General features: G+C 47.9%; 1 protein-coding gene across 6 annotated transcripts in view; it reads left to right on the top strand.

The window, feature by feature from the left end:
• Positions 1 to 24,743, top strand: part of AGAP1 (ArfGAP with GTPase domain, ankyrin repeat and PH domain 1) — a 560,398-nt gene that overhangs the window by 427,337 nt on the left and 108,318 nt on the right. For 4 of the 6 annotated variants that reach the window (XM_032637221.1, XM_032637222.1, XM_032637226.1 and 1 more), the window contains one exon: positions 5,834 to 5,995. The exons of the other annotated variants lie outside the window; for them this stretch is intronic. In XM_032637221.1, coding sequence (XP_032493112.1) covers positions 5,834 to 5,995 — 162 coding nt within the window. The remainder of the gene's footprint in view (positions 1 to 5,833; positions 5,996 to 24,743) is intronic. 6 annotated transcript variants of the gene reach the window in all.

Genomic DNA, 24,743 nt, shown 5'->3' with positions numbered 1-24,743 from the left:
AGGGCCTGGAGTCACGGGAGGGTTTCGTTAGGAACGGAGATGATACAGCGATGCAGCACGTTTAATGCAGGCAGGAGAGGGTGCGAACTGCCGGGTGGAAGCCAGTTCACGGGGCGGGGGGACGGGCGGCCTTGGCAGCAGGGCGGGGCGAGGAGGCCCCGAGTCCGTGGGGACCCGGGACGGGAAAGGGGGGTGCCCTCTTCTGGTTGCTGCTTTTATTGTTTCTTTTTTTGTCTGCAGTGATATGAAAATGGGGGTCCTTGAGGGGGGTGGGATGCAGGGCAGGGTGTCTGAGGGGAGTGGAGAAGGGGTGATAGAGCCTCTTGGAGGGGGAAGGGATGGATTTACTTCCAGAATGCAGTGGATTGAAGCACAGGCCAGAGGTTGGGCCCCTGTCCCACCCCAGCACCATGAAGGGGCCACACAGTAGAGGAAGCAGTTGGCGTGGTGCTGTTCTCTTCCATCCCGGGCCTGAGTCCTGGTGCGGCACAGGTAGGGGTGGAAATCATCAATCATGCTGGGGGCTGTGGTCAGGAGAGGTGGAGGCTGAAATCTGCAGAGCAGTGCCTGTGATGTCGTCCCGCGGGGTAGGGAGAGAAATGGAACGTGAGGCGGATGTTAGTCTGTGAAGACCGGTGGGTCCGGTAGACGGGACCTGAGGCCCCGGTGTAGGTGAACTGGGCAGACTGGGCATGGGGGGCGGGGAATAGAACCCAGAGGGGCCGGTTCCTGCAGCAGGCGGGCCCGGGTCCGGACCGGGAGAGCAGCGGGTGCGGCGGCAGGGGGGAGGAAAGAGCTTCACGAGGTCACCTGGGAGGGGCCCGGAGGCCAGGATGCTGGAGGGAGTGCCCAGGAGGCGCCGGACGTGATCACAGGTCAGGGTGGGTGAGCTGCTCCTGAAACGGGCAGTGAAGGGGTGGGACCTGGGGTCTTGGGGAGCGAGCGCGATCCCAGGGCACAGGCTTCAGAGGGGCCAGGACTTGGGGGGAGAAAGAGTGGTCTGCAAGCAGCAGCGCGGGGCTGGGAGAACGCCCCGCCCACCTGCGTGCTTTGTGGTGCAGGGGGAGACGTGTCCCGGGGGAGAGCCAGGGTAGCTCCAGGGAAAGGGAGCCTTCGGGAGGGTCTCTGGTGTGAGGAACATTGCCCCCAGCCCTCACAGAACAGGATTCTGGAGGAGGAGTCTGAGAGGTTGAAGAAGAATAGAAGAGCCCTTCCAATCCACAGGTTTCTCACTACTGACGTTTCGGGCAGGACGGTTTTCTGCGGCAGGGCTGTCCTATGTGTTGTAGGGTGTTTTTCAGCATCTCAGGCTTGTGCCCACTCGATGCCTATGGCACCCCGACCCTGCTCGGTCTGGTAACCAAGAATGTCTCCAGACGTTTCCAGATGTCGCTGGGTGAGGGTTCCCAGTGGTGAGCCAGCGGGTTACTGGAAGCATGGAGCCACGTGGGGATGGATCCACTGGTGTTGAGGATGGGCTCCCAGAAGGGAAGGCTGTAAAGGATGCAGATGAGCTTCGCTCTGATGGTCCCTTAGGGGAAGGTGGGTGTCATCACTTGCAAGTAGCTCCTTCTCGAGACTGGCACTTAGCTACTTTCTCCAAGCGAGTCAGGAATCTCCCCCTCGATTTCACGTATTGTAAGATACTCAGAAACCTTGGAAATGAGATTGCCGTGTCCCTGTCAGTTACTTTGCGGAAAGTTTCCTGCAGTCGGAAGGGGTGAGGGGAGATGCCTAGAAACAGGCGCCTGTCATCTTCGTTTCCAAAATGCTGAATTCCGAGCCCTAAACCAGTGAGTTTAAAATCCAGCCCAGGTCGGATTCTGAATTAGATTGGTAATACTCTGCTTTGTGTGCGTATAGAAAAGGAAACAGGGCTTCCCTGGTGGTGCAGTGGTTGGGAGTCCGCCTGCCGATGCAGGGGACACGGGTTCGTGCCCCGGTTCGGGAAGATCCCACATGCCGCGGAGCGGCTGGGCCGGTGAGCCATGGCCGCTGGGCCTGCGCGTCCGGAGCCTGTGCTCCGCAACGGGAGAGGCCACAACAGTGAGAGGGCCGCATACCACAAAAAAGGAAAAAAAAAAAAAAAAAAAAAAAAAAGAAAAGGAAACAGTGATTTAATTGAACAGAGATGGTTCATTAAGGAGGAGAAGTATTAAATGGATTTCCCTTTCTTGTTTTTACATTGGCAGACGTATCTGTAAGTTGGGTACCCGTCTAGCTTTCAACAGTGTTTGACAAGGCTGTACCATAGTTTCTTTATAGGCAAGTTCACAGGTGTCTGAGCTGGATGCACAGACAGTATGATGTCCTCAGGTCCTACTCAGTGATCACTCAACGGAGCTTCTGGTTGTGGATTGGTGAGTGAAGGTTCCAGGCTCTGTCTCGACCTCGCCTTGTTGAATATCCTTTCCATCGATTTGGATGAATACACAAGGTTGTGTGCTCAGAACAGCCAACAAGACCTAAGACAATTGTGAAGAATAACGAAGTGTGGGGACTTGCCCTACCTTATGAGGTACCGAGGTGACTAAAGTGCCATAGCGTTCAGGACCATGTGCTAATAGAACACAGACAGGTGAAAAGATTACTGGAGAAGAATAGAGAACCCAGAAATAGAGCCACCTCACATATATGGAAGCCTGTTACATGACCGTATAGCTTATGTATATATTCTGAGCATCTTAAAAAGAGATATTGGTACCCACCTTAAAGAACTGCTGGATGATGGAAGGGACCCAGGTGTCCCTATTATAATGCCGCATCCACCGCGTGCCCAGCATCGGGCGGCTCAGTACGGGGGTGAGCACCTTTAGCTGCCCGGGGAAACAACCATGCCAGCTACGTCCCGATAACGGACAGACGGCCAAGGGCAGGAAGCACCAGCTTTAGGATCAGTAGGGGTTCAGAGATGAGAAATGTTAGCTTGGGAGAGATTGTGACCTAAGGATTAAGAGGCGTAGTTGGGAATGAACATTGTGCATTGACTTGAGGGGACACCTGAGGGACAGAGTGAACTAATGAAACGCCAGCCGTGCTGCAGCAGAGGGCAGCTGTCTCTGCCTGCGCCCCTCACCTGCCTCCGCGATTGGAGGGTCGTTGGGACCATCGTTTCCCCATGGCCTGTCACCACACCCAGCCCAGGATGGGTTCTTAACGCTTCAGAGTCAGAGAGGATGCAGTCAGAGGGTGAAGACTTTTGAAACCTGGGCAGCAAATACTTGAAATGTACAAAAATGTCCATTGTAAGGTTTGAGCATTGACTAACATGTGAAAGGGTTGCTTTACGGTCAGCCAGTGGTCTTGGGGTCCCTGGACCTCTTAGCAACATCAGGCAGCTTCTGAACCCTCTGAAATTGTGCACAAGTATTAACTAGACTGGCTTCTTTTTTTTTTTTTCTTTTTCTGGGATGCCTACAGCTTTCATCTGATATGCAGTAGGATCTAGTATTTTTTAAAAAAATGTACGTAAGAATTGCCACTTTTAGAAGATTCGTATTGCGGAAGACTGGGACAACTTAAAAGGTGGCAAGCCAGCAGGAGAGAGCCCTCCTGCAGTTAGCTGTACCGTCCAGGCCTGGGGGGTAAGGATCGGACCCGGGGTGAGTGTGGCTTCAGTGGAGAGCAGGTGGGAAGTTGGAAAGAGAATGCAGAAGAAACGGCCACTTTGTGGATAAAGATGCCGCCTGGAGCCCCAGACTCCTTGAGGCAGGTTGTCCTGTAGGAGCCGTGGGTTGACTCTTCACACCCCTCCCAGGACAGGCTCCCAGAGGCCTTTGCTCCACAGGTGACGGGGATATGGAAAGAAGGTTGACCTTTCCGACCGTGCAGAGATGGGACGGGATCGCTGGTCTTAGGATATCAGGAATTTGCATCCTAGGGCACTCCTGGAACCATATTTGTAGCTAAAAAGATACTGTGTCCTTTGACAGTTCTCAGTACATGATGAAACGTCCTAGAACATCAGAAAATGAAAGGATTTTAAATTCATTTTGATTTCGAGTATCTTTATATTTGAAACCATGTCATCCTTCTCTTCAAAATCCTGCCAGGCTCCCCATTTCCCCCAGAGTAAAAGCCAGGGCTCTAGACAGCGGCCAAGCCCCTTCCTCTCTCCAGTGCCACTTGCTGTGAGTCTCCCATCCTCACTGGCCCCGGCCACTGGCACCCCCCTCTGCTTCTGGAACACACCAGGCGCGCACACCTGGTCTTCGGGCCAGGTTCTGGCAACTTCCTCCTCCCCGAGGTGCACATTCACCTTCTCACGCCTTTACCATCTTCAACTATTGCCTCACGCGTCACCTTCTCAGTGAGACCCACCCTGTCATTTAAAATGGCAACCCCCCCTCACCGCGCTGCTGCCTCCCCAGTGTCCACCCTTCGCGCCCTCCTTTTCCCTCTCCAGCTCTCACCACCTCGTAATGAGCTGTGGGTTGTGGCCTCACTACTGTGTCAGTGCCACTCAGACGGGAACCTTTATCTGTCTTTCTCAGTGATGGATCCCAAACATCTGGAAAAGTGGTGGCCCACAGTAGGCGCTCAAAAAATATTTGTTGAATGAATGAAATATATCGCACAGAACGTTCTGTCTTTTGAGTTACAAAGATGCTGAATCACGAAATACAGAATTCTTAGAACTTTGGAGGTGTTTAGATGGTGTTCCCCCATCACTTTCTCTGGGTACTTTTCCGTTCTGTTGAATTCCATGTTCATTTCAGGTGTTTTCATGGCATTCTGTTCTTCTCTCTGATAAAGTAAAAACAGACATAATAAATTGAGAGTTTCACTTCCAGTGAATGATCACATTTGTGCACTGGTTTTAAAATTTTGTAAGTAGCTTCTGTGAATCAAAATTTGGCAGGTCTACTATGGACTTCCAACCCTATTGCTGGACATCAGTGAGAGAGGGAAGTGGCATGCCGATTTTCACTACTAATAAACTAACGTACAGCCATACACGATGTTGGGGGTAGAGGGCAGAGAATCAGGAATGCCTTTATCTTGTGTGTACACACACGGAATCAACCCCATTTAAGATGACACTTTCATGTGTATTCCTAAGAGTCTTCACTTCATTCCTACTATATCACAGTAATTACGGGAAGAGAAAAATAAGGAAAAAGCTTCCCACCTCCCGCTTTCCTTTTCCAGAACTCCAATTATGCAAAATAGAGAACTTTATAAGTAAGACAGAGAAAGAAGTATCATAGGATACTGCTTATATGTGGAATCCAAAAAAATGGTACGAATGAGCTTATTTACAAAACAGAAATAGGGTCACAGATGTAGAAAACAAACTGTGGTTATCAGGGGGGAAGGAAGGAGGGATAAATTGGGAGATTGGGATTGACATATACACACTACTATATATAAAATAGATAACTAATAAGGACCTACTGTGTAGCACAGGGACCTCTACTCAGTACTCTGTAATGACCTGTATGGGAAAAGAATCTAAAAAAGAGCGGATATATGTGTATGTATAACTGATTTCACTTTGCTGTACAGCAGAAACTAACAACATTTTAAATCAACTAGACTCCAATAAAAATTAAAAAAAAAAAAAGTTGGAGAAGCAAAGGCCTAAAAAATAAAAAAGAGAGAGAGAGAGCTTTAAATTCTCCAGAGCATAAGGATGACGCCAAGAGGAGAGCCTGCTTTTGAATTGCAGGGGCGCTGTGACCTTTGACACGGGATGCGCTGGGCCTCCGGTCCAGGTGTTGTTTGCGGAGCATGATTTGGCACTGGAGGAACGTTGCTGTAGTACTTTTGCGAAGTCTACTTTTTAAGTGTTGACCTTTGCGTTCTTTTGCCTTTTCCGGTCCGGTGGCAGACACGGGGCTCGGTGACTCCGTGTGCTCCAGCCCAAGCATCTCCAGCACCGCCAGCCCCAAGCTCGACCCGCCCCCCTCCCCTCACGCCAACAGAAAGAAGCATCGGAGGAAGAAAAGCACCAGCAACTTCAAAGCCGATGGCCTCTCAGGCACTGCTGACGGTAAGGCCTCCCGGGACCTCGGGGCCAGAGTCCGCGTTCCTGAAAATTAATTTTTACTTTTTTCTCATTTGTGGAATCATTTATCCTCAGAACCACAAGTGCACAATAACGCAGGTCAGTGCGTGTGCTTTTTGTTAACAAGGTGGTGCTAGGGGACCCTCTCTTCACTCACTGATGCTTGAGACTGTCCAACCGCAGCAGCTGTCTTACCTCCTGGCAGTTGTGGCCTGGTCGATGGTGCCGCTGGTGTCCCCTTCGTAACACCTGGTCAAGTAGTTCGGTCTTCCCCGACCCCGGCAACCTGGGGTCGAGGTGTCTGCTCCAGCCGAGCTGTGCCATGTTGTCTTCCTCCAAAAAAGATCGGCGCCTCCTAATTTAGGAATCTTCCCTGACACCGGTAGACTTAACTCTAGTACGACAGCCACTCCGATGCTGACTTTCAGCGACGTGTGATGATAAACGCCCCTTCTGTTAGCGTCCGTCGCTCTTTTTGTTTTGTGAGCTGCATTAGTATTCCCGCTGACACAGTTTGTCTTGCTTCTCCTTTGACTTGTTGAAGTCGGGTTTTATTCTCAGCGATGGCCCGATGTGATCTTTCAGAAGCGGCCCCTTCTGATGGACTTGTGTTCTTTTATTCCATGGATGCAAGTGGAGATACACACGCATGCACACGTACACACACGTTATGGGAGGTGAAATTAATGTAGTTTCAATAAACAAGTTAAACGGATACTTCAGAGGAAAATTAAAATTCCCAGACATGGTTGTATAACATGAATAATTATTGGTGAGACCAATAGTAGTAAAAGGATCTGGTTTCAACAAGGATTCCACGTACGCTGGAAATACCCTCATAACCGATATCCTTTTTCTCTATTTCTGCCACACTTTTTCTGAATGCTCTTTTGTTCAAACTGTAAGTTTCAGTGTTAAAGAAAGTGCCTGTTCCCTCCTAATATCCAAAGATGAGCCTGTAGACCCACAACGTATATGTTAGCAGGGAAGGAACAGAGTTTACAGTACGTGCTCTGTGTCATTTACCATAATCCTGTGAGTTGGTTGGTGGCGTTTTCATTTATAATGAGGAGACTGGGGTTCAGAGTGTCAGGGAGCTTGCTGGGGCTCCCACGGTGGCAGGGAGGAGTCTGAAAGCCCTTCTTCACCACATGTCTTACCATTTTGCTTCCCATAGCTTCCTGCTAACAAGTTTAGCCAATAAAAACCAATTCTCTCCTGTTATGATAAATGAGGATGATTCTATTATATCAGCAGTGGTGAAAAATAATGATTACGGATCAAAGCACCCACCCAGACACCACTGACCTCCCCCTTTGGAAAAGAAATCGGCCACAGATGCTGAGCATTGATGAGACACCTTCCAACAACTTCAGCAAAAAGCCCCCAGCCATGCACAGATGGCCACACCCCACCAACAAAAGGACCGAGGTAAAGCCAGGAAGATGCATGGCCTCTCAGCAGGGTGGGGAACCTGTGCCCCACATACCCAGGGGAAGAGTAAGATTTGCTCTATGGAAAGGCCTCATGCCCATTTCACGGATAAATATCGTACCGTGTCTGTCATGTGTTTCCAACCAACGCCTTTTTCCAGAAGTGTCTGCCACTTGGTAGAAACTGGTGATCAAGTCCACCATTCGCTACATTACACACATTTTACACATTCTAGTCATCCCACCCACCCGCTGACATAGTGAAAGCTGTGTGAACAAGATACAGACTGAAAGTAAATTAGTAGTGGTTGCGTGTTTAATCGGGCTGCGGGTTCAAGTCAGCATCCCGGTCATCCAGTGAGTTTGCAGAAAACTTGCCAAGTGACTAGGCTTGTCGGACGCCTGAGATGTTTCCATCTTCCACCGCCTGAGTTACTGAGGTTGTACTGTGTGCTCCAAGCAATGGCCTGTGACGAGGCTGAGTCAGATCCTCAACCCCAAACCAACCACAGACCCTTTCATTAAAGGGCCTTACTGCTGAGGCAGTGATGCAGACAGAAAGACAGACTCCCGGCCACCAAAGAAACACCCAATTTAGAAACCACAACAGCATCTCAGGCATGAACGATGAGTGATGGTTGTGTGTGTTCAGAAGTTCAACACTAATGATTAGAGAGGAAGCCGGGCCTCACTTTGTAGTTCAGAGGACTGTCTCTGTGATGCCACAGTGTGACGTCTTTCCAACAGAAAATAAGACAAGTTCTCGGTAAAAAGAAAACGTATCATTTTTCCCGAGGAAAGATTACCTACCAACCTATAAATGAGTCATTTTTCAGAGACAGGCTGTATTGCATTGTATCCAAGGCACACTATTTTTCTTTTCTTCACATTTTCACATCCCTGAAGTCAGAATGCATCGTTCAATTGAGATCATTTTCGATTCAATGATATACAATATTTTTTGGTACTCTTAGCAGCTCTTATTAGTCTAAGTGTATTGTGGGAACCATCACAACTAAGCCTTCTCTTCTTGAAATGAAAGCTAGTTGTATATTTTTAGAGGGCTGTTTAATTTTAATTGTAAAACAATATTTCTCTTTCCTGCAAAGCACTATGACTTATTATTACCAGTACATTCTCTTTTGTTTGACCTCGTGCTGGAAAGTTGCAATTGCAGATGCAAAAAGTTCTCTAGATGGTGTCCATAAAGTAGGTGAATTGTGTAGTTTTTGACATACCCCATTGGAACAGATGACTAGACTCAAATCTCTTTAGAGTATAAGAAAAATAAAATTCAGCTATTTCAGTCAGGGTCCCAGGAAAACATGGCACCCTCAACTGGGTCGTTGATAGGTATTTTCCACAGGGACTATCTACAGAGGTGTGGGCAGGGTGTGGGAAGAGCTATAGGGATGGTGCAGACTCCCAGTGGGGTGACGGGGAAAGGAGGGGCCGGTTATGAGGACCCAGAGAGGGCAGTGTCTGGGGGAGGTCTCCATCAGGAGCTGTGTCCTTCAACAGAGGGACATGTGCCACCCCAGTGACCCAAAGGGTGAGGGGGCGCAGGGGAAGCGCCTAACCTCACTCTCCTCCCTGCCTCTGGTCTCATGCCGCCACCTCCTTGACCAGACCCAACCAGAAGCCAAAGGGTGTGAGAACTACTGCTGCCGCCACCCAGGCCTGCCTCTGAGGGCGTTGGAGGGCAGGTGGAGGTGAGCCAGCGGAAGCCGTGTGCTGCCCACACCTTTCACGGTGCCTCTTACAAGCCCCTGGGCACGTCTGTCCACTGATCTTTAATCAGCACGGTAGACCGGAAGCCTCTGTCCACCGTGGCCCCCGAGGGCCTGGCCTGAACCCCGCCGAGGGAGGAGTCAGAGCTCCCCAGATGCACTTCTGAGCCGTCGCCCAGCCAAGTCCGAAAGGGAGCCCCCACGCCCTTCCCAGGCTCTTAGCTGAGCACAGAGGTTCTAGCGCTGGATATTCCTTACCTTTGTGGCATCTTTGTTCAGAAAGTAAAGGCTAAAGTGTATCATCAGTATTTATGCTGCCTGAAAAGCCAGAAACTCTCTGTCCACCTGGGGATCCTTGGTGCTCCTGGTGGAAATAAGGATCTTCCTTCCGTGAATTTCTCACTGCCCTGGCCCTCATCAGACTCGATTTTAGTAGTTCTTTTCTGCAGAAGAACAGTAGTTCTACACAGAATGGTAGAAAATGCTGTCACCTTGGGACTTCCCTGGTGGCGCAGAGGTTAAGAATCCACCTGCCAATGCAAGGGACACAGGTCGATCCCTGGTCCGGGAAGATCCCACATGCAGCGGAGCAACTAAGCCTGTACGCTACAACTACCGAGCCTGCGCTCTAGAGCCTGCGAGCCACAACTACTGAAGCCCGCGCACCTAGAACCCGTGCTCCATGACAAGATAAGCCACCACAATGAGAAGCCCGTGCACAACAAGGAGTAGCCTCCACAACTAGAGAAAGCCCGCGTGCAGCAACAAAGACCCAATGCAGCCAAAAATAAATGAAAAAATAAATAAAATAAATTTTTTAAAAAAGAAAGTGCTGTCACCTAAATTAAGAACAATCATTTTCTTATACTTACAGTTTAAAATGAATGGACAAAAGACCTGTATGCAGAAAACTATGACACTGATGAAAGAAATTAAAGATGATACAAACACATGGAGAGATATACCATGTTCTTGGATTGGAAGAATCAATATTGTGAAAATGACTATACTACCCAAAGCAATCTACAAATTCAATGCAATCCCTATCAAATTACCAATGGCATTTTTTATGGAACTAGAACGAAAAATCTTAAAATTTGTATGGAGACACAAAAGACCCCGAATAGCCAAAGCAGTCTTGAGGGAAAAAAAAAACAGAGCTGGAGGAATCAGACTCCCTGATTTCAGACTATACTACAAAGCTACAGTAATCAAGACAATATGGTACTGGCACAAAAACAGAAACATAGATCAGTGGAACAAGATAGAAAGCCCAGAGATAAACCCACGCACCTATGGTCAACTAATCTATGACAGAGGAGGTAAGGATATACAATGGAGAAAAGACAGTCTCTTCAATAAGTGGTGCTGGGAAAACTGGACAGCTACATGTAAAAGAATGAAATTAGAACACTCCCCAACACCATACACAAAAATAAACTCAAAATGGATTAGAGACCTAAATGTAAGACTGGACACTATAAAACTCTTAGAGGAAAACATAGGAAGAACACTCTTTGACATGAATCACAGCAAGATCTTTTTCCATCCACCTCCTAGAGTAATGGAAATAAAAACAAAAATAAACAAATGGGACCTAATGAAACTTCAAAGCTTTTGCACAGCAAAGGAAACCATAAACAAGACGAAAAGACAGTTCTCAGAATGGGAGAAACTATTTGCAAACGAATCAATGGACAAAGGATTAATCTCCAAAATGTATAAACAGCTCATGCAGCTCAATATTAAAAAAAACAAACAACCCAATCCAAAAATGGGCAGAAGACCTAAATAGACATTTCTCCAAAGAAGACACACAGATGGCCAAGAAGCACATGAAAAGCTGCTCAACATCACTAATTATTAGAGAAATGCAAAGCAAAACTACAATGAGGTGTCACCTCACACCAGTCAGAATGGGCATCATCAGAAAATCTACAAACAACAAATGCTGGAGAGGGTGTGGAGAAAAGGGAACTCTCTTGCACTGCTGGTGGGAATGTAAATTGATACAGCCACTATGGAGAACAGTATGGAGGTTCCTGAAAAATCTAAAGGTAGAATTACTATATGACCCAGCAATCCCACTACTGGGCATATACCCAGAGAAAACCATAATTCAAAAAGAGACATGCACCCCAACGTTCATGGCAGCACTATTTACAATAGCCAGGTCATGGAAGCAATCTAAATGCCATTGACAGACGAATGGATAAAAAAGATGTGGTACATATATACGATGGAATATTACTCAGCCATAAAAGGGAACGAAATTTGGTCATTTGTTGAGACATGGATGGATCTAGAGGCTGTCATACAGAGTGAAGTAAGTCAGAAAGAGAAAAACAAATATCGTATATTAACATATATATGTGGAACCTAGAAAAACGGTACAAATGAACCGGTTTGCAGGGCAGAAACTGAGACACAGATGTAGAGAACAAACGTATGGACACCAACGGGGGAAAGCCACGGGGCGGGGCGGGGGGTGGTGGGATGAATTGGGAGATTGGGATTGACATGTATACACTGATGGGTATAAAATGGATGACTAATAAGAACCTGTTATATAAAAAAATAAATAAAATTAAATTAAAAGTTTAAATTTTAAAAATTAAAAAAATTAAATAAAACGAATGGAATGAGTCTAGTGAATTATAGGAGTAGAATCTATGACTGAAGAATTCCTTTATGAGTATTTTGAGTTCCAACATGGTCACTGGGCTCATATATAATTATTACTGTCATTTAAAGAGTCAGTATTGTAAAGTATTCCAGCCCCTTCCTTAGGTAAGTGTGGAAGAATGGAGAGGTACAAGCTAGTGTGGGTGACGTATGTCATTTAAAGCAGAAGTGCCTCAGACAGGTGGGTGTGTGCAGGACTGAGACCTGAGGTGTGTCTTTGGGCAGGTGAAGGGCTTCCATGCTAACTGCTGGAGGACCCGATGTACTTCTCCAGCGCATTCTGCATCGCCGGGCATCTGGCCCCCTATCTACCTACCTGGAGGCTCCCCCAGGTTTAGATCTGTTCTTTCCATACATACAGTCTCTAAAAATATGTGAGAGTTTTTCGAATTCTGTGGCCCTGTTTGTAATGATATGCACCTTTGTGATGTTTTTATCTGGGAAAACGACTGTTCATTAAGAACGTCAGAAATAGGGCATTTCGCCGTTGAGTTTAACTTTGAGGGGAAGCTTCTTAGGAACCAGCATCCTCCAGCCTTACCATTAAAAATGTGAAGGTGGTATTATTAACCTTTTTCAACAAAACTTCTGAATCCCGAATACTACTTGTCTTCTTATTTAATAGACCATTGGGAGCAACAGATATTAAAATATCAGTGACGGTCTTGATTTTAAATCGGATTTGATTTGCTCTGGACTATTAGTTATATTTAAGAAAATGGGTATGTTCAGATCTGGGTGCTGATCTCAGTGATGATCGTAGATCAACAGAAGTCAGTCCACGTGTCGGTAAGCAAGATGGTGACACAGCACAAGAGGCATGGGGGCGTCCTAACTGTGTTCAAACCACGGAAAGAGAGCCCGGAATCACCCTGGGTGGCCCTGATGGGTTCCATTGGGACCAATGGGTGGAAGTTTCAAGGAGGTGGATTTTAGTTCAGATACTAAAAGGAAAACTTCGTAAGAGCCGGGGCTGTCCTGAGAGGCAAGGTTCCTGGTCCCCTGTAGCAAGTCCAGCGCTGGTTGGGCCACTGTAGTGGAATCCGGGTTCTAGAAGGATGCTAGCCCCAGGGGCCCTGGGTTCATGGCCAGAACCAAGTTGAAGGGTGTGTGCCTGGAAAGCTCTTGGGTAGTGGGGATTTTGCAGATCTCTAATGACTTGCTGTCTTTTGGCATTGCCTTTGAATCACCCTCCTTTCTGGGTACCTTCTTATCCAGGGTTCAGGAGTGAGGTTATTGCGGCTGAAATGTACCCGTGGTCTCTGCGGTCCCGGTACTGTGGTTCCCCAATCTGGTGGTTCTCGTTAGTTTTATAACATTCATGCAAGTTTGCATCCAGTGTTAATTTTCCTGTTTCCCCAGTGAAAAGGCAGAAGTAGAGAGAGGTTAAGTGGCTTTCTTGTCCAGGGTCAGGTTGCTGATAGGTGACAGAACTGTCTCTTGATTCTCTGCCTCAAACTCTTTCCACCAGGCAAAAAGCAAGTCTTTGAGGTGTGTGGAGCGGCTTTTGAATCTAGGAGTGGGGCAGGCAGAGTGGCTTCCTTGATATTTCTCAGATTCCATGTAAAGACACTGACTTTTATATGGATCATCGCATCTGGAAGTTGTGTAGCAGAGATCTTTCTTTAAAAATGCAGGGCCAGTCTGGATTTACCCAGTCTGATTATACAAGAGGGTATGCAGAAGTCCTGTTGTTGTTGTTGTTGTTGGGGTTTTTCTGTTTCTTTTTTGTGAGGTTTTTTGTTTTTTTTGGTCCCCTTGGGTTCATGGTGCTTTTTACTAAAGGTCTCAGAAGGAGATTTATTTTATCCTTCTCATCTCCACGCCCTGGTTGTTCATTCTGGGTCTTTATAGACTCCTTGTATGGTTGATCCTGGATAGATATTGAAATACTATCCTGTAGAGAAAAAGTCACAACTGGCCTCTGTCCGTTACAGTAGAAAAATTGCCCATCACAGCTGTACCCACTAAGCCATCAGAGGTGAGGTCTCCAACAGGTTTACAAATTACATTAACTTCAAGTTGCAGAGGCCAGACGGGACTTAGTTTTCCTTCGTTCTTTCAGAGAAGAACCTGACATTGTGAATCATTTTATTCTTTCATCAAATATTAAACAACAAGCACAGAGGAAGCACTGTGTGTTTGGCTCCGTGGGAGACGCGAGAAATATTACTCAGTTTCTCTCTCACCCCAAGGCATTCATAGCCTTAATATGGGAAGAAGACTTGCACCAGAGACTGTACCTAGGATTTCAGGCAGAATATTTAAGAGAGGCGTGGGTGGTCCAGAAGAAAGACAGCACAGCATTGAGTTGTAAAGGTTAGGGGAAGCTAACATGTTGTAGAACTTCGTTGTGGATTCTGCAGATTTAATACGTAATGGTTATCTTATTTAATAAAATGCCACAAAAAGCATCACTCCTTCATTAAATGTCTTCTATTTACAACAGCCTGAAGCGCCAGTGGTAGTGATTGAATGAGTCACAAAACAAAGTTTTGTTTTCACTTAGATGCTAAGAAAACAGATGTTGCTGTAATTGATCAGTTACCTTTTATCTTCTGAAAAAATTTCTATTAACTAGTTGATATTTTGGAAGACTTTGGAGAGGAAATGAAGAATGATTACGCAGGAGCATTGTACAACATTTTCCCTGCATACTCATTTTTTTTTATATACATAAATTTATTTATTTTTGGCTGTGTTGGGTCTTCGTTGCTGCACGTCGGCTTTCTCTAATTGCAGCGAGCGGGGGCTACTCTTCCTTGTGGTTCGCGAGCTTCTCATTGTGGTGGCTTCTCTTGTTGCAGAGCACGGGCTCTAGGCGCGCGGGCTTCAGTAGTTGCAGCATGCGGGCTCAGTAGTTGTGGCTCGTGGGCTCTGGAGCACAGGCTCAGTAGTTGTGGCGCACGGGCTTAGTTGCTCCACGGCATGTGGGATCTTCCCGGACCAGGGCTCGAACCCGTGTCCCCTGCATTGGCAGGTGGATTCTCAACCGCTGTGCCACCAGGGAAGCCCCCTGCGTACTCATTTTTACAAGAAGGCAGTCCACAGGTGTATCACAGCTCGGGTTCATCTGTGACCATTGGGTCATGTTGAGGGTTGGGCAGTTTGGGGCATCAATGGTAATTTGGGGATTTTGCACAGAATGGTTAGGAGAGCAGTTTTGTTGTTTAAGTGTCTTATCACCAGGATGTTCTCACCTTTCCTCTCTCCTTGGGCACAGTTAACGTGCTGGTTACTCCATGTTAGATGCGGTGGTGCACACATGACTGGCAAGAAACCCATGATGGCCAAGGAGCTACCACCATGGCTTGCTTCTTGTCCACAGGGGCTTTCTCGTGTGATTCGTGTGATTTTGTATTATTTGGAGGTGTCTAGAGGGGAAAGCTAGGAGAGATTATGAAAGCTGTCAGGTGTGACTCTTGTGGGTCACTCTTGGATCTCCTATTTGTGAACATTTCAGCAGCACTCCTTATCTACCCCTTGTTACAATTTTGGCAGTTACCTTCAGTGAAAGGAAAGAAAATCAGAAGTCTCCATCATCCATTCCATCAAAATTCCGTAATCAACAGTAATTTCTTCTAACAGGAAGGACTTCTTAATTGAACTTCCTTGTTCGTAAACTAGTGGGTACGTGCCTCTAAATCAGTAAGCTGAGCAGTTAACTAGAGCAAATGGGAAAAACCAAGAACTGGACCATCTTCCTGGATGATATTCCTAAAATGCAGCAACTTTGATGAGGGAGCCAGGTTGGCTGGGTTTCTTCGCCCTTGAGGCGGAAGTGATAGGAGACACTGGATATTCTGATGGACTTGCCTACTTCCCACAAACCAGATCATTTTTCCAAAGAGAGTTCTCAGGTTGTAACTCCAGCTTCCACAAGAATGAACTTGCTAAAATTGAGTAGACCTGGGTTTACTCTAGACATTGACATCCTAGACGGGGCACAGTTGACTCAAAAGCCATCCTGCAGGGTACAGTCCTTCTGACACAAACACACACAAGCTGTCAGTGCTCACAGATCCTTTGTGGAAGTCTGTGGGTCGGAAATAAACAAAGATGAGTTGATCACAGTAGGAGAAGCCAGAACAGAGGATTCCCATCATGATGAGCTGACAACAAGAGAAGGATTTTTTGGTCCTTTTTTTTTTTTAAGTACACGCAAACTAAAGAGTTAGATTCAGTTCCATGAAAGTGCATTAATCACCTACTGCAGGCCAAGAGCTATGCCTGGGACTGGATGGAAAAGCGACTGAGGGCCCCTGCCTTCAGCGTGCCCACTGTCTGGTGGAGAAAGCAGATCTCTAAATAAGCCGTGGCCACCTGAGCAGCCTGTGCAGGGAGCCCAAGGGACCTCGACCCAGCACCCTGGGTGTTGGAGGCTCCAGAATGAAATATCTGCTATTCCGAAAAAGGGAAAAAATATGAAAAGTGAACACATGATAAATCTTGGTATAAGGTGGCTTGGAGCTCCAGGGCCCTGCGGACACTCCTGATGTAACAAGACATACTCAGCCTCCTGCTGAGTCCTCCTACGTAAGAGTGGACTCGCCTTTGAAAGGTGCAAACTGCTCTCAAGCTTGCTGTCTACAAGTACAGATCTTCGGCCGACCCCAGTTCCTCTTATTGGCCCTAAACTTAGAGCTGCTTTTTCTGCATGAACGACCCACAGCCTCCAATGTCCATCAGGAGGACTCAGGACAGGCATTTCTCCCCAGGCATCCTGGGGTTGGAATTCTGCCGGGGGGGGGGGGACCCTGAGTCAGCCGACTTTTAGGGGATTCCAAGATAATCTCTCAAAGTCATCTTCTTGATGTTCTCAAAATGGTGGAGCTGTCAGAGTCTTTGGATGTCACTTCATTCAGCTATGAAACTGAGACCCAGGGTGTGATGCAGTTTGCTCAGACCAAGGTCCAAGAGGGGCCTCAGTGCACAGAGAGTGCGCTCTCTCTCTCTCTCTCTCTCTCTCTCTCTCTCTCTCTCTCTCTCTCTCTCTCTGTCTTATAAGGCCACTAACCACATCCCATGGGCCCCACCCTCACGACTTCATCCAACCCTAATTATCTCCCAAAGTCCTCATCTCCAGGTGTCATCACATGAGGGTTAGGGCTTCAACAGATGAACTTTGGGAGGACACAAGCATTCGGTCCACAAAGCCTTGTAACTTTCTATTCCTATCTGTGGGCTTCATGGACGCGGTCACTGCGGATGACGCCTGTTCTGTTCACTGCCCCCTCACTCCCCAGGGTCTTGCCTCCCTTGTTAGAATAGGTCTTTAAGCATCAAAGAAGGAAGCCAGGATTCAGTGCCTGCTCTTAGACAGGTGTTACCTCATTGCATCTTTCATACAACCCATAGTGTCCGGCAGGGAGGTGGTGGTATCTCTGTTTTCACAAATGAGGACAAAGGTTCGGTGACGTTAAGTAATTTGCCAGGGATGGGCAGGTGAGTGTGAACTTGGGGTCTACATCAGGCCTCTAGGACTTGGAAGTCTGCATGGCTTGCCTTGTACCTGTGCTGTCCACCTGGAAAGGCCTTCAGCGGCTTGGGTGTGAAGAGGAGCCTTTTCTGCAGGTCGTGGTTCAGCCCTGTGTCTCCTGGCACTGCTTTTCCCCATCACAGCTGGTCGGGGGCTGCGTGCCCATCACCCCCCACCATTGCTCTTAAGAACTTGGAAGCAGTGATTCCCTGACTAATTTTGATCTCAGCCTCCTTTCTCAGGACGCTTGTTGCGACATGGCTTCTTTACAAGCAATGTTGCTTTTCTCACTATGTCTGTGTGTGTGTGTGTTGTACATTCCATGAAGGATGCAGATCACTGCTTCGGCTACTCTGTGGACAATTAGAGCATGCAGGATTAGAGGACAGGCAGGGGACATCACGTAACTTTTTTGAACTTAGAGATGTTTAACTCAGATGCAGTAAGCCCAGCTTTTAAGTTCGTTGTGAGGATGATATCCTTTGTGGGTTTTTGCACAAGGGGAGTGAGCGTTTTTCAGGGCAGTTGGAGGGAGAAGGGGAGCTCTTGATTAAGCTCTCCCCATCATTCACTGGAATCCTGCTTTGCTGATTTAAGTATGATCAGATGTCTGCCGCACCTTGTTGCCGGGTGTGACCACTGCGCGCTCTCATTTTATTGCGACCTGTGATCGACGCTCTAGGGTGGGTGTGGCTCGAGATCAACTCGGTGCGTTTATTTAGGAATCTTTGCTAATGCGCCCCTGCCTTTCAACTCCACCCCTTTCTCGTCTCAGACCTATAACAGGCCCCAGGTATTAAAGCCAGGGTGTCATCACCAACGAAAGAATCAGGTACGGTGCAAACTTCAGGCATCGCCACCGAGATACACACACAACCTAACAAGGCTTCTTTTGTACTTGGGACATGGAGAAAATTGGCCATTTGTCTGTGGGGTAATGGGCTTTGCTGCCATATGAAAATCTCTCAAATGGTTAAATTCAATGACATTATTTCAGAGTTCATGAAAGCGACTACCGCACACAGTTTAATTCTATGTAATTTTTTTAAGGGGGAAAGAAAGCAAAGGGAAAATGTTTTAGTTTCTCTTAAGCTGATGTCTCTCTGCTTTTTCTTAAAAGTGCCTTTCTAGTTGCCACACAGCGACGTGATCATTATCCGCTGCCTCGTTGCCTTGCTGCCTCTGCGTGCAGTAAAATACAAAAAAAAGAGAGAGAGAGAGACCAGGGGAGCTTGTGAAGTATGACTTCCTATCCCAAGACTCATTGCCTGCGATTCGTACCGCTTGACAGTAATGATCTTATTACAGTACTCTGGACCTTGAAGAGATTTCGTGAGGAGAGTGAGAGGACGAGCCTCCATGTAATCAAGTGGTGCTGAATATTCCACGCGTTTTTGATCACACACTGATTGGCCACAGTTCTAGCCCATCTTCTAGTCAATTATGCATGGCCCCTGTGCTCTTCGCCTAGTCAGAAACAGAGATGGCTGGTGTCTGGGTTTTGGCAGGCAGCCAGGGATTTGAAGTGCCGTGCACACCGTCCTCCCAGGATAAGTGCTTTTGAGTTGGAATTGATTACCTTTCCTTGGGTTTTGCCTAATAGCAAAACTGCATTTGGAGAGGGTTTCAGGCGGAAAACGGACGTATTAGCCACTTAGAGCATCGGAACTCCTAGTCAGTTTTTAGGCTTCCCTTGTTTCCGTCTAATTTCTGTTTAATGGTAGCATGTTTGAGGATACTGAAGGTATTTCATGGCATTGGCCGCCGAGCACACGTGTTGAGCATGGAGGACAGATTCAGTTACGGAACCACTGTGTTCGGGTCCCCGGATTCATCTAGGGAGGCTTCGAGCTTTGGGGAGATAAGATCTCTGTCGGTTAGCTTCCTTCTCGGCAAAAAGCATTAAAAGAGGTAATGAGGGCTTCCCTGGTGGCGCAGTGGTTGAGAGTCCGCCTGCCGATGCAGGGGAAACGGGTTCGTGCCCCGGTCCAGGAAGATCCCACGTGCCGCGGAGCGGCTGGGCCCGTGAGCCACGGCCGCTGAGCCTGCGCGTCCGGAGCCTGTGCTCCGCAGCGGGAGAGGCCACACAGTGAGAGGCCCGCGTACCGCGGAAAAAAAAAAAAAGAGGTAATGAATTCTTCCCTCAGGCGACTGGCCTGTCTTCAGTAATTGTGGGGAGTGCATGTCGACATGGCTGGGTTTTGTGAACTCTGCTGTCTCTGCCCAAAGGATAGTCACCACATCGTTTCCCCGGTTGTGTACCTCCCCTTATTGGTCTCGAAGACGAGTGATATTTGAAAGGGTGGGATTTTTTCCTGCCAGCACGATCGCTGACGTTGCCCATTATGAAGCTAACTCAGTTAGGCACGTGATAATATGCAGAAAACTGTTGTAAACCGAGATTTTTCTTCCTCATATGTCATACTCTTAATTCAGATTCTTGGTGTGTAGATTGTCTCAGAGTCATCAGCTAGGAAAATGTGAACGTTCTTTCTACTGTTTTGTGTACGAGGTGAGGAACTGGCCATGCCCAAGCCAGCGATCAGTGTGGGATGTTTTCAGAAATCTATCTTGAATCCACCAAGGGTTTGGTGCTCCCCGTGGCCTCGGTCATTGGGGGGACGTAGAGGATGGAACCCTCGCGTTGCACACTGGGCACCTCGATAACCTGATTTGACTCTTCTGAATTGAATAAGTAGGTAGCTTTGTTCTTTGACTTGGTTTCCATTTGGATTGGCCTTGCTTTCTGCAGGAGGGAATGCTTTTCCACGTCACTTGACTTTCTGCAAAATCGAGGTGTACTGTAGGCATGGTTACTAAACAGCCCTAGGAGAACCTACCAGAATCCTTAACTTCATGTTCTGCACGTGTACACACGCACGCACGCACACACAGAGGATTTCTTTGTTCTCGATGTCATGAAAATAAAATATCTTCTATCAAAATTTAGATTTCGTGATGTTTCTTTAAAAGAGAAAATCACAAAACAGAAAACCACGGTTGACCATCTATTAGCAGCAATCATTGCGCCCAGTTATTGACCCCTTGCTACACATCAGCACTGCGATTAAACGCTCCGTGTGTCCTCTCGTGACCCTCACAGGAAACTCCTGCTTGAGTCTCCACAGCGACCACCCCTCCCTTTGAAAGTTCATGTGTGTCTTTTCAGTGGTCTCCCTCACTCCAAATCTTGGCTTATCTAGGACTTTCCCTAAGGATTAAATTTATATAAAACAAAGAATTGTACAGTAGGCTGTCAAAAAGGATATTTCTTAATTATAATAAGTTAATATTCAAGCCATTAAAAATGTTTGTCGTTTTACCCCTGGCAGTGTTTCAGTAGATTGACAAAATGTATTCTTATGGCAGTTGGAAAATACCAAATTCACAATTAGCAAATGGTTCAAGTTTTAAGGTAGGAACTTTAGAAAGCTGGCATCCACTGTGACGACCTGATTACAGCCTGGTGTTTTCACCTGAGCAGTTGAGTCCAGTGCTTACATTTAAAGAGAGAGAGTCAGTACCTCGAAAATACAGTTTCATCACGAGTGCAGAATACGTGCTGTCATTACCATGTAATTACCCTGAAAAGGCCGATTAATTAAAGAATGTAAACAATTAAAGTCAGCTACTTTCTTGAATCCCTCCACCGCTTCCCCAAATGTTAGTTTTTGCCTCACTGTGGGATCAGACTCCTGCAGCAGGAGTGAGAAGCGGGGAGGGAGCTCACCTGCCCGCCGTGACCTGATGGAGGGAGAGAACTCACCTGCCCGTGGTCACCTGTTGATGTGCCTGCGTTAAGAGCCACCATGGTGGCGGGTGGCCTGGGACCTTTCCTTGAACAGCTTGTAAACGGTGAATGAAGCCTGTAGCATCGTTGCCTCTCCACGAGCACGGAGACGGGTGTTCGCAGCCTCCCTCCTGTTCTACTCGCCGGGAAGGGACGCAGACATGGTTTGGCCCCGTTTGTCTTTGAACGGCATAGAAACACCCCCATCACGGGCCCTCATGGAGGAGAACAGAGCCACCCCTGCCGGGGCCACCATGTCCTCCAAACCAGGAGTGGTTCCAGAATGTCCATGGAGGGTCATTGGTTTTCTGTTGGAGATGAATATGTTGTTATCATCAGTAACTTGCTACCTTCTATTTCTGATCACAACAAATCAGCTTAGTTCGCCCAGGAGAGCTGTGTTTTTCCAAGTTTCTTTGCTTGAAGAATTCTAAGGTAGCATCTGAAAGCCATTAATTTATGGGCCAAGTCTAGTTCTTGGTGTCACTTTTTCTCTAACCCCTAAAGTCTTTCGAATTACTCCTCCCCACAATAAAGGTGGACAAGCCCACTGTGACATGTGAGGGCACATCCCGTAGTGCTGGAGTCCGTGTTGAGGTGCTGGCCACTGCAGGGCCATCAGGTGGTCTGCACGGAGGAAGCTGGGAAGGGAAGGCCGCCCCGGGAGAGGCTCGGGTCTCCTGGGACGCCGGGGCCGGGTGTGACCCCAGGGGATAGGCAGGTGGGAGCTGAGCAGAGGCTCAGGTGTCGAGGAAGGACCGGAGCTACTGCAGGGAACCCTGGACTGGTATCAGGAGGGGCCGTCGGGCAGGGCTGCTCCAGGACCTTTCCCTGGGGCCCATCCTCTGCTTCCAGCCCTTCCTCCAGGGCTGCCCTCCCCTCTCATTTCCCTCATTCTTGCTTCTCTTTCCTCAGTTCACTCTTTCTCTTTCTTTCTCCTTCCTCCATCCAAGAGTTTTCTCACTTTTTTCTCCCTTCTCTTATTTCCTCTTTTCCCATCCACACCGTCGTCGTCTTTTTCCTCCCTTACTTTCTTATTCTCTTCCCTTACTTTTTTTTATTTTGGAACTTTTTTGTGGGGGGGGGGGGGGAGTATGACATAACACTTGCCATTTCTGAGCATACAGGTCATTGACATTGATTACATTCACGGTGCCCTGCAACCATTGCCACTAGCTATTTCCAAAATGTTGTCATCACCCCACATAGAAACCCCACAACCATTAAGCAATAACTCCCCGTCTCCTCCCGCAGCCCCTGATAACCACTCGTCTGCTTTCTGTCTCTGTGGACTTGCCTGTTCTGGACATTTTTTCATATAAATGGAATCACATGATATTTGTCCTTTTGCATCTCGTTTCTTTCACTTAGCGTCACGGTTTCAAGGTTCATCCATGTTGTAGCCTGTGCCAGCCCGTCATTCCTTTGTGCTGCCAATACTCCAGTGTGTGGATAGACCACATTTTGTGTGTCCCTTCAGGTACTGATGGACACCTTTCAGCTGTTGTGTGATGCTGCAGTGAACACGGGCATGCAAATATCTGTTTGAGTCTCTTTTCAGGTTTTTTTCTACCTATACCTAGGAGTATGCGTAGCTTTTTGAAGAACTGCCAAGTTTCCTCTTTTCTTACGCTGCTGTCTGACTTCCCTTTTTCCCTCTTCTAAAATAGGAAATGGAAGAATCTCCTACAATTGAGTGAATCCACTTTTTGGCTCCCTCTTAATTATAGAAATCTATGACTTTAATGTGTTTTTAAATCATTCCTGTTTTTCTTTTTGAAAAATCCTAAGTACCCTGAGTTAAGACTTCCTTTCATTGGCACGTGAGTGATGGTTGGTCCCCTTCCCTGCCCCCGTGGATCAGTCGCAGACTCCCTAAGGTACTCTGGAACTTCCCATCATCCCATGCTCTTCCCCACTGGGAGCCGGTCTCTAATCTCGAGGGTCAGTGTTCTCTGGACGGCCTGGCTTCTCTACCGAGCAGCAGTAGTTACGTAGTCAAGGCACACGGGCATCTCTCCCGTTTCAGTCTGACTGCAGAGGTCAGCTTTTCCATCATCTCTGGGACACTTGCATTTTTTCTATAACTTCCCGGTAATGAGCGGCCCAGTGGGCAAATGGAATCTTAAAGACCAGAGACTATTGTTTCTTTTTCCGCCAACCTCCCTTGGGCTGTGATTAGCTTCTCTGTTTCGCTGCAGAATTAGTGACTTAGCATTCACTCCCCTTCGGTCGCCCCCTCATTTCTCTGTGGTCATTGCGTGTTTATTTCCTAGATCGGGTGTCACTGTCACCACTGTGATACTCACCATTCAGGGGATTTTCCAGCAGACGATTTCAGATACCTGGCACTAATCTCAGTTTTTTTAAGACCACTTCGGGCTGAGTGGTGATGATTCTCTAGTTCTTGTGCCTCTTTGATTTTATGTTGTTACAAACTTTGGTTTCTGTCTGTTAAGGAAAGCATCAGATCACTTCAAATGCCATGTTTTCGTGTTTCCCTCGACGGTTGTAGTTTTTGGTTTTTCTGTCCTTCAGAATTTAATCCCCTCAGGCCTCCTCTCCTTTATCCCTCAGATAAAGTTGTGAGATTATCATCATTATATTTAATAGTAAAAACTGGCCTCAAGACTTAGGCAATACCAGATCTTCATAATGTGTTACCTCTAGTAACCTCCTTTGATCTTGGAATTTAAGGATCTTTAAATCAGATTAATAACAGACACTTACTGGCCGTTTGCTACCCAGAGGACACTGTTACATGCTGCTTCTGAGACCCAGAGACCAGCTAGGGGCAGCCCTGCCGACTGAGAGCTTGTGGTCCGGAAGGAGGGGGAGTGATGTGTATGCGGTCCTCCCCGAGGCCAGCGTCCCCAGCTCCTTGGCCCCCCGGGGACTTTCTAAGGGCCCGATTTCTGAAACGACATCCCAGCTGCTGTGGCGGGAGGGGGAAGACGAGAAGAGGGGGTGATGACAGCAGGAGGGTCACCGACCGGTAGCTCGGCAGTGACGCACGTAAGGGAGAGGTGGGCCGTCGGGGGAGGATGTGCTCGGCTGGGGGAGCGTTGTTCAGGGAAGAAGGCCTGGAAAAGGGTCCTGTGCATGGCGGTGCATGGGCGAGGAGGCCCCACGTGGACTGTGCAGAAGCTGCAGGCTGTGGGGGTCAGGAACTGAAGCAGGACAGTTAGGGGCGTGCCTGCCTGAGGGTCACAGCTGGAGAAAGGAGGGAGTGCAGGAGACCAAGAGGACAGGGGCACTGGAGGACCCTGTCGTGGGGAGAAGGAATGAAGATGCTGGCAGGCCAGGTAGCCCCTGCGGGAAAAGCCTGCAGGAGTGAAAGGCTCCGGAGGCCACACCAGGGGTGGCGGAGCCACGGGATCGCTGTGGTCCAGGGGAGGAGGAGAGCGCGTGGGGAGGCCAGCCGGCCAGCCAGCTCCCTGGACAGTGTTTACATCACTGATTGGAAACCAAGATTTGGGTTCAGCTGGCCTGCGGGGAGCCTGGGCGCCAGGTGATTGCAGCTGAGCCAGGAGTGAGAACCGGAGGTCCTGGTGAAGATCAACTAGGACTGTGTCACGGCTGAACACGCGCAAGGTTCAGACACAGCAGAGTGCAG

The sequence above is a fragment of the Phocoena sinus genome, chromosome 7 (genome assembly GCF_008692025.1).
Source record: "Phocoena sinus isolate mPhoSin1 chromosome 7, mPhoSin1.pri, whole genome shotgun sequence".
Taxonomy (NCBI): Eukaryota; Metazoa; Chordata; class Mammalia; order Artiodactyla; family Phocoenidae; genus Phocoena; species Phocoena sinus.
The sequence above is the reverse complement of the archived record's forward strand: the minus strand, read 5'-3'. Positions and strand labels throughout refer to the sequence as shown.